Source organism: Solanum dulcamara, chromosome 9, assembly GCF_947179165.1.
Source record: "Solanum dulcamara chromosome 9, daSolDulc1.2, whole genome shotgun sequence".
Lineage (NCBI taxonomy): Eukaryota > Viridiplantae > Streptophyta > Magnoliopsida > Solanales > Solanaceae > Solanum > Solanum dulcamara.
The window spans coordinates 8,493,219-8,504,177 of NC_077245.1; the positions used below are offsets into that span (position 1 = coordinate 8,493,219).

Genomic DNA, 10,959 nt, shown 5'->3' on the forward strand with positions numbered 1-10,959 from the left:
ACACTATTAAATCCCAATAACGCCTTCTTCACCCCCTTGGAGTTGTCGTCTTCTCGGTTCTTCCAACTGAGCATTAGTGGGCAAGCATTCTTCTTGAGCAGATACTGGTAATTTCCTCGCTTGATTTCTAATTTATATGCTGTAGAGATTAAAATAATGCTTTATTATTGATATAGTGTTTGGAAGCAGAGCGTAACAGAAATATCTGGATTTTTTCGATTGGTGCATTTTCGTTATATACGCTGCCTTTTAGGTTTTAGTATTCTTCTTTTAAAATAAAGAACCTAACTTAGAAAGCTTAAGAGATGTGGTCTCTGTGATGTGAAAGATATAGCAATGTTCATAGTGCTGTTTGAAGAATACTGAATAGTTAAAATTAATTCTATTAGAATAAAACAAAAGAACAAATTAGACTTGTGTAAACTTGTAGATTTGTAATTCATATTCAAATGTGTAATTACTACTCATAAATGATCATAAGCGTAGAATAGTAAGGAGATAAAGAGGGTTTTTTCTTAGCTGTGTTTAGCACCAGGTATTTGCTCAGTGACGGAGCTAAAGATAAGAAAGGGGGTTCAACTGAATCCCCTTCATCCGTAAATTACACTGTATAAGTAGGGCAAAGACAAGTTTATACCCTTAACAAAAGAGAAGCTTCTAGGTATAGCATTTTTTTTAATCTTCCTGTTAGAATTCCTCACACTGCCTCTGGATTTGCTTTGTTTCTGTATTTCCTCATGACATAGTAATCCATGGTGTAAACTCATTATCCTTGCCTCAGGACTTTGGGGGTGATAATTGGAGGAATAGATTGCCATATCGGTGATAATGAGATTTAAAGTAAATGTTGATTATGACTTCAAAAATTAAATCTTGATCATATGCAAATATATAATGTCTTTTTTTAAAAAAAAACTCTTTTTTGTTTGTAGAAAACCAGTGATTAAGGGTTAATAAGTAAAAGTTGATTATAACTTCAAAGATTGAATTTTGATCTTATGCAAATATATGACATCCTTTTTTTGTTGTATTTTGTTGTCTCTAGGCACAATTCTTTTAGTTGGAAGACTGTACAATGCCGCTGGGACTGATATTAGGTTTAGCGAGATCTTTCAGAAGAAAGCGTACTTCATCTCTTGATATTCTTACTACAAAACGGGTTCCTCGGGGCTTCTACAAGGGAAAAAATTGCAAGCCTACTGGTTTTCACACTCGCAAAGGTTTGAAATTTCTATTCAAGTATTGTGAACTAGGAGTGCTATTCTTTTGTCTTTTCTCAGTGGTTGGAACAGATTTTTTATAGCTTTATGTAAAAATCCAGCCTCCTTGATGTTAAAAGCTTATGTGGTTGCAGTATCAACATTCTGACAAGTTATTAGGCTCCAGTTAAGGCCTTTAAATTTCTTTTTTGCTTGGCCCAGACTATGTTTGTCTTGATTCATAATGTGCCCGTGATAAAGAAGTAGAAATACTGAATTCCTTCTTTTTGAATGTTAAACATTCCAGCATTTTATGAAGCTGAAAATCAGTAATCATTTATCGTCACATAGAAACACGGAGACATTTAAGTTTGTTCATAATATTAGATCGTTCTTTCTTGTTCCAGGTGGTTATGTTATTGTGCAAGAGAAGCTGCCTAACTACGTTGTTCCAGATTTGACCGACTTCAAGGTACTTAACGTTGACTGAAGTCTTGACTAATCAATATTTTCTCTGATCAATGTACTTTTCGGTTGCTCCTTCCAGCCTTTCATCTTGATGAAGGGAAATCGAACTTAAAATTAAAATAATTCATTGTTTCCATTTACATTCATCAAAGAGAAATGTTGTCAAAGGCACGCTTAAACCCTTAAGTCAGCCATAAAACATGTTGAGCGCTTTGCCTCACTTTATGGGCGCTTCAGTGTTGTCATCAAGGATCTAACTCTAAGTCATTATGTACCTTAACAATGAGTGTAATCCTGTTGATGTGATGCTAAACAACTGATATTTCACTTCATCATAATTATGTTTTTCAATTTCTTTAGTCCATATGTTTGTTATTTCATGCTTATGATTATTAATCTTGAACTACACATACATGTTTGTAGTTTTTCTCCATTTGCGCCTTTTTTCATCAACGCCCACACTTTATTTGAGCTTAAAGCCCTAAAAGACCTTAGTTTTTTTTTTTTGCTTTTTCACTTTTGATAACACTGATCAAGAGTAAGTTCTCTGTAAATAATTTGCTAAAAGTAAAAGAGGACCATGTGCTTTCATTCTTCATTTACCCGTGTTTCTGCCTCTGGTCTTAGCCCGTTTTAGGTTATAAAATTCGGCTGCAACTTAGCAAGTTGATTGTATTCCTTTAATCTCTTTATCCTTTCTGCCATTCCAAGATTCTTTCTTCTGCAAGGGGAATCAAGCAGACAGAAAGAGAGGAAACAAACGTTTTCCTCCTCATCCCATTCCCACCCTTTACTTAAGTGGGAGAATCTCTTATTTGACATCAGTTGCTATTCATATGTTCTTAGGACGTCCTGCTTTTGGATTTCATTATCTATAGTTAAGTAGTTCTTAACAAAAAAAGAATCTAGGAAACCGAAGAGAGATGGGGCCAATGTGCTTTTCTTTCCCATTGTTTCTTTCAATTCAGTGCTTGCTCAAATGTGTAGCGTCAAGTCTCATCCTTGCACAAACCAATTGGACTAGGTTTGTACACAAGTCCTATCTCCCTTTAATGGACTTCAAGTCCTATTCAAAATTTTGGGGTCCAACAAGTCCAATTCCTCCCAACTCTTCCCTAAGAAGGCCTGAATTCTATTAACATTATATTGTGTTGCAGTGCCATCTTAAATTAGTAATTGGTTATCAAACCACCTAGCGTATAATAGTTTATAGTTTGAAAATACTTTTTATGATAATGCAAATAATACTTCCTTCTTTTTTGAGAATGTAAGTAGCCAGTATAGTAGTAGTAGTAGTAGTAATACCATGATTGTGGTATTATTTTTATACCACAATTGATTTGTGGGATAACAATCTTAGTATCACTGTTCTTTTGAAGAAACAACAAAATGATACGTTTGCCTTTTCCCAAAGCTTTTCTCCCGAAGCGTTTTTAAAGAAAGGCAAGGTCAGTAAGGACAGAGTGCCAATATTTTTGGGAGCAATGGGTGCGGTGTACGAGTAAAAATTTACCCATATCGAGTGTTTACATCAAATCAATAAAGTTAACCTTATCAGTTAACAATTAAGTAAAAATACATATCACTTAACCATGCTTAAGTGTTAAATATGTATGTGAAAGACACGTGTCTTGTATTTATTGGTTTGGCGTAAACACTTGGTGCGGGTAAATATTTAACCAGTGTATTTTCTCCCAACCCAGCTCACTCTTCGAATACACTGATTGTACCTCCTGCTCCTGGATCAGGATCTGCCTTTACAACAACAATAACATACTTAGTGTGATCCCACAAATAGGGTCTTAGCTAGGAAGGGTGTCTTTGTGTGTGCATACCTTATCCCTACTTTGCGGGGATCAGGATCTGCCTTTGCTAATGAAAAAGAAGTTCTATCAGTAATTTTCCCAAATACTTAGCAGGCTCAAAACCTAGTTTTATTGCGTCTTTCATAATCTAAAAGATGTCAGGTAAAAACTTTACTTACCTTCTTTCATTCTTTTCAACTTTTAGGAGAGAGAAAAATAAAAGGTAGTTGTGTAGCATACATGCATATTCTGAAGGATGACAACATCTGTAAGTACTGCTACATTCTACTGACAGTGCTACAAACTATGTTTCTTCTAAGGACAACCTATGAGTTCTTATGTCTCTTGGTCTCGAACTTTTGGATGGGTGATATCCAAATTCTTGCAGCTTGTTCTGTTTATGGTGATGAGATGGAAATGTGTAGAATACAGTGCTACAAACTATGTTTCTTCTAAGGACAACCTAGGAGTTCGTATGTCTCTTGGCCTCAAACTTTTGGATGGTTGATATCCAAATTCTTGCAGCTTCTTCTGTTTATGGTGATGAGATGGAAATGTGTAGAATACCTGTAAACAATCCTTTCTGTTATGCTGGACCTATGTGTTGCAATTTCTTTCACTACTCATCTTTGATGAGATGGAAATGTGTAGAATACCTCTATGTGTAAACAATCCTTTCTGTTATGCTAGACCTATGTGTTGCAATTTCTTTCACTACTCATCTAGATTTCCTTCCTCTTTTTTATTTATTAGTCCCCAAGGGGTCGGTTGGTGAGATAGATGTGAGATTATTTTATCCTATGTTTAGTAAAAAAAATCGGGATTAGCAATCTCAGGATTATTTATACTTGACAAGAGAGGGTTGCTCAGGTGGTGGGCACCCTCCACCTCCAATCTTAAGGTTGTGGATTCGAGTCACGAGCTCCTAGGGAGGTGTGAAAAAAGATCTCTTTATACCACAATCGTGGTATTATTTTTTAAGTTTCAAAAAAAATTGTGGTAATATTTTTATACCCCAATTAATATGTGGCACGATTTTGGTGAGATACCTGGTTATTATCTTCGATAATATTTATCAGACCATCGAATCCAGGTGGATTTCAGCATCTAGTGCCCATGACGAGTAGCCTTTGCCCGATATATTCAGGGCAACAAATTCAAGTTTAGAAATAATAGACATTTTAGGAAAATAAAATTCTTTCCCTTTTTACCTGTTTAAAATAGCTTGAGATGACGGAGTCTCGTGCTGATAACGTGTTATTAAATAAACTAAAGTAATAAGCACAAAGAGAAAGAGAGAACTGTATGTATATCTCTTACTTTGTTGTTTGACATGGCTATTTTTAGCCAAAATGTAATGAACAAAATTGTTCCTTGGTCACCAAGTGGAAAGCTGATTGGAATGAAGAAAGGTGGGTGGGTCCCATCTTATATGGGCATCCAACTCTAATTTTACAACAAAATTTGCCTTTTTCCAAAGCTTTTCTCCGAATTTGTTTTTTTAAGAAAGCCAAGATTAAAAGTGGAATAAAAGTTTATACCAATTTATCAGGTTTAAACCAAACACATGTTTTATATTATATCCCATATTTAGCCCAAACAACTATCAATAGAAGTATATCCACTAAATAGTCCCGTCATTATTTAATCCCCCGATTATAATCCCTAGATAGCTTGTTACCTACCAAACCACCCGTAAGAGTTTTAATAGGTCTTAAAAGTGCGGCCCATAGGTAGGCGCCAATCTCTTAGAGAGCAATCATCAATGGGTGTGTTGTATTGGTGAAAACTTATCCACGCCGGGTGTATATATCAAACCAATAAAGTAATACCCGATAAGTTAACAATGAAAGGGTAAATACATATCACTTAACCATGGTTAAGTGTTAAATATGTATGTGAAAGATGCATGTCTTACATTTATTGGTTTGGTGTAAACACTCGGTGTGAGTAAGTGTTTACCCAGTGTATTTTCTCCCAGCCGGCTAACACTCCGAATACACTGACTGTGCCTCCTGCTCCTGGATCACGATCTGCTTTTGCCAATGAAAGAGAAGTTCTATTAGTAATTTTCCAAAATACTTTGCTATATTACACATATGTTTCTATCAGGCTCAAAACCTAGTTTTATCATGTCTTTCATAATCTAAAAGATGTCATGTAAAAACTTTACTTACCTCTTTTCATTTTATGGGAGAAAGAAAGATAAAAGGTAGTTGTGTAGCAGGCATGTATATTCTATAGGACAACTACTTTTACATTCTACTGACTGTTTCTTCTTAGGAGTGAGAACAACCTAGGAGTTCTTATGTCTCTTAGTATCGAACTTTTGGATGGGTGATATCCAAAGTCTTGCAGCTTATTATGTTTATGGTAATGAGATAGAAATGCCTAGAATATCTGTTTGTGTAACAATCCTTTCTGTTATGCTGGCCCTGTGTGTGTTGCAATTTCTTTCATTACTCAACTTGTTTTCATTTCTCCTTTTCTTTTCTTTCATTTGGAGAAGTAATCATCTTGTTTCCTCACATAAGGCCTTTGTGAAGTTATACAGGCCAGTTTATAAAATATCCGTCATGTGTAAGAACTAATTATAATTTGTATTGTTCATGCAGTGACCGAAATCACTCATTTTCAACTTCATTTCTATGCATGAGATGATTAGGGGAAGTATATAAATTTGCAACTAGATTGTAGTCTATTTGTACTCTGGTTTTCAAAGTAATGATGCGTTATTTCACTCATTCCTACCTTTATTCTTTTGCCATGATGCATCTTAGATGAGCTAAGAGCCTTACAGAGTAGACCTGATATAGATGTATTTACTAATTAGAATTTCTGTTGTTCACACAGTGACCGAAATTACTCGCTTTCAACTTTATTTCTACCTATGAGATGTTTAACGAAAGTATATAAATTTGTAGCTAGATTTTAGTCATTCGGGAATCGGATTATCAAAGTATATACGTGTTAGTTTTTCATTCCTACCTTTATTCTTTTGCCATGATGTATCTTAGATGAGCTAAGAGTTAAAAGAGTAGATGATGGTATAAATGCTAAATATGTTGGTCAGCTAGAGGTTGCCAGTTTCCACAACTTTTACAAGACGCTTTCTGTTAAGATAACCTATCTTGGTGTATTATGAATGAACTCTTTTTGATTTATCAAAAAAAGTTCTATAAACTTTCAGTCCCTTCTAGGAAATACATTGTCACTTCTGATTTCTATTGGGCCCACCAGCCCAACATTTGCTTAGATCACCACCTTCTTCTGATTTGTCTTTACACCATACACTTCCTTTTTGTCAAAAAATATGGAATATTTTACATTCTTTGGGTAATTCCATCACGTTGATCTTTTCCTCTAAAGTCTTTTAAAATCTTGAAAGAGATAGTGCTTGAGGTAGGTTAGACCCAGCAATTTTCTAGCCCATGGATTAGAACATGGACTTTCCAGCATACCCCAAAATGAGCTTAATTTTCAATGATCAGATTGCACTTTCTTGTGTTCTGTGCTGCTGCTGCTTTCTCTCCTCTTGACATTAAATATTGGCGGGAGTTCACTTTCCATTATTTTCCATGATAGTGCTCCTTGTCTCAGCTTCTCTGGAAATTATCGTTGAATATACAGAGTTCCATTAAAAAAACATAGTCTATAGTCTTTTAGGTCAAAGAAACTAGTCTCTGTATCTAGTGTTGGAAAAAGTTTTAAGTATTCACTGGATCATAGAGAATGTTTATGAAACTTGTGACCTTTTTGTTTACTCAATTTATGTGAAGTCTGCAGAACTTTGCAATTGATGAATTTCTTTTTCAGCTGAAACCTTATGTATCCCAATGCCCGAGGGAAACTACAAGTGCAAGTACGGAGGCAAAGGAATCTGCAAAATAAGGTTGAAGGAGAAAAATGATCCCCTTTTCAATGATATTTAGGTTTTTCTCTATCCTCATTTTCTATCGTAACATGAAGGAGACGACTTGTTTGATCCCCATTCTTGCACATCTCTATAGTGACTACTTTGCTGGGATTAAAAAGTTGTGCTTTTCTTTTTCCTTTTCCTTTTTTAGTTACTCATCTTTGTTATCTAAACATGTCATGGGTGACATGATCACTCTTGTTTGATGCTTTTGTAGCTACATTCTTTATGTTGATTAACTAGCTTGGTTGAATACCCCTCTTGGACCAGAAAACGGTGAGGTGGTTAGGATAGGAATAATATCGGTAGATTGGAATAACTGGCAGAAGTAGGAGAATAATTTTTGCAGCTTCAAAGCTTAAAGTATAAACAAAAGTATCTTTGCTGATTAGATTACATCAAATAAGATAAAGGCAGAAACTTTTCTGCAAAAGGATACAAAGCGTGATATGGTAGGTGCACTAACTGTCTTGTGCTCTTCTTTTGCAAATATTCCATTTACACCAATGTGTTATTTTATTGATAATAACATTTAGAGTGGGGATCAAAAGTTTTAAGTTGAATTCCTCTGTGTATATTTTCTTGAAATCTAGACAAAGCACTTGCAAAAAAAAAAATGTTCATAGAAATTTGGTTCTCTTTTTTATTTTTATTTTGGAAAGCAAAATTGAACAACTTTGTCGTCCATTTGACTTTTGATCTAACATTAACTAACTCGTTAGGAAAATCTTGTTTTTGCTCTCTACTCCTAATGAAGCTCCAATCCAAGGTAGTTTTAAAATTATAGTCAAAAGTTAAGATAAATTTGGACTTGTTTTATCCGAAAATGTGGACACATAGAGTTCATCCATTTCACGCGGGGGCTCCGTTAATGACTAGGTCAAATACGAGATAATCGACTAATAATAAGGGTAAGAATGAACAAAAACTATAACCAATGGAAGGAGAACACAAGCACAAATATGTACATTTACTCTGTTTATATCCATATAAAGTAAAAAATATATTTGTCTACGACAACAACATATCCGGTGGAATTTTACAAGTGGGGTTTGGAGAGTGTAGAATATATGCAGATTTTACCACGAAGTAGAGAGACTGTGTTCGAAAGACCTTCGGCTCGGGAAAAGAAAAAAAGGTAAACAGGTTTACTTTAGTTTACAACAAATTCTCGAGACAACAAGATTCCAATTTGTAGCTTCTTAGTATCTAGTTTTAATGTTGGATAAAACACTCTTAACTATGGTAAAATCTACCATGTCGGTAGCGTTTCATACCTGTGTATATAATTTTTTTAAAAACATAATATATATATCATTTATTGTTAGAAAGGATTTGTTTTTTTTGGTAGTTTGCTCCCACAGATTTAAAATCTTGAATTATATCTGGCTAGTTTTTCACTTCTCCTACCATAGGTAATCCCTTTTGGTTGTTTATCAATGTCAGTAATTGATAATTACACATTTGAATTCCAACAACAACAAAAAGACAGGACTAAACGTGCAAAATGAAAAATCATAGTTCATATTAGTTATAATTGCAAAATCAAAATAAAATATGACATATACTTGTATAACAAGTTGAAGAATTTTGGGAGTCCGTTCTTCTTGTCGTACAAGAAGGATAATCGTGTAACTTAAAAGTATAATTTATAACTAGTACTATAGTATTAAATATTTAATTCAAAGTAGAATTACGAGTCAATTTCCATTTTCCACGCATGTCCCACGTAAGAAAGCTTCATGGATTTGTGTCTTTTAGCCACCGATTCAGCAAATCCACCGTCATTCTAACCATTTAACTTACACAGTTGTATACACTTTGTAAGAATTTGGGTATTGAAATGGAATACTAAAATTCTGAAATTTACTCTCGAATATTGTATCGGTTATCGAGTTTTTGAAATTTTCAATTTAATTTTGAATAATTCGATTTTAGGTGATTTATGTTTATTCCTACAAGTTGATGATAATAATTTCTTATTATCTATTAATGCATTTTAATAATAATAATAATATTTTATTTTTCAAGTTATTCGAATACTTTTTTTGTAATCATCTTTTAAATAATTTAGATAATATAATTTTCTGTGAACGTAAGTTATATATATACTGACGGTACAGAGAATTTTTATATATTGTCAATGTTATTTAACCGGTTATAACATGTTGATACATTAATATTTGGCACCCGATAAAGGGTGTGGGGGTTGATGTCTAGGTGGTGCAGTCAGTACTCGAGAGTTGAGGATGTGAAATAATAGTCAATGAAATTGATTGTTCCCAATCTCAATTTTTCCAGCCGTGCATTGGGCCATGAACCAGACTTTTCAAAAAATAAAATTTAAAAATGTCACATAACAGGTCAAAAAAGTCATTTTAATGAACCTCATTACGAACCTCACATGAAGTATCACAGAAACCTCACTTGCCAACCTTTCTCATTCTATTTAACATTATTATAAATACCCCACATACACCCTTCATTTCCAAGAACATCTACCCAAAAAAAAAAGATCAAAACATGGAATATAATAAAAGGAGATTTTTCAAGAGCTATAGAGATCATCAAATGCAAATGAACAAAAGCAAATCAAAATCTAATGCTATTATAATTTGCAAGAAGCATCCAAAGCACAAGCAAAATCCCGGAGTCTGCTCTATATGTCTTAGTGAAAAACTCTCTCTGCTTTCAAGAACTTCAAGAAGTAACACAACGACTGTTACTTCTTCTTGTTCTTCTTCTTCCTCCTTATCTTCTTTGTCCTCGTCTTCAGACGTATCCTCTTGTTCTTCTCCACCTCGTTATAGAACAAACACTAATGTTCTCATGAAGAGTAGATCATTGGCTTTGATTATGAGAAGAAAAGATGGTGGAATTATATTGGAAGAGAATAGTAATGGGAAGAAGAAAAAGAAAGAAGGTTTTTTGTCAAAACTATTAAATCCAAAGAGAAAATTAAATAGAAAGGATGAAGGATTGACACATTCAAGAACAATGAGAGAAAGGGTCATAACAAGACTTAGAAATACTGCAGCATGAGATTTTTCCTTTTTAATTATTTTTTTATGAGATCTGTTGTATTGTTTTTAGTTTAGCTAGGTAGATTAATTAATTACACGAAATTAAGAAAAAGATATATACGAAGTATATAAGGGCACATATATAAATTATTGGAATTCATTGGTGTGCTTGTAAGAAAAAGCAATCACTTTTGATCAGTATACAACAATTTTCAATTTTCACTTTCAATTATTTCATTTCTAATGCTATGATGATTTGTAATATCACCAAGTAAATGAAAGTATTTTTTTTTTTTACATCAAAACAGTTGTTTAGTATTGATTTTGATGTACAAGTGATCATGTGGGAAACTATTACAACAAGTCAACATTTAAATTCATATCATTTAATTATATTATCATAAAGATAAAATAAAAGTAAAAAGGCCCAAACTAATTATCCTGTACCCCTTTAATTATTTTTAAATTCGCACGTTGTCGTCAGTGCCTACTCTATATGATATCGATTGGGTATCAATATACCGATAAAGTATCACAAAGAATTAAGC

The 10,959-nt window shown here is 33.7% G+C and overlaps 1 protein-coding gene across 1 annotated transcript; it reads left to right on the forward strand.

The window, feature by feature from the left end:
• LOC129904306 (uncharacterized) lies at nt 1–7,641 on the forward strand. The gene is made up of 4 exons (XM_055979853.1): nt 1–107; nt 1,046–1,220; nt 1,607–1,671; nt 7,289–7,641. Exons 2-4 carry the CDS (start codon nt 1,076–1,078, stop codon nt 7,361–7,363), a joined length of 285 nt encoding a protein of 94 aa, XP_055835828.1. The 5' UTR covers nt 1–107; nt 1,046–1,075; the 3' UTR covers nt 7,364–7,641.
• Nucleotides 7,642–10,959: the final 3,318 nt, after the last annotated feature.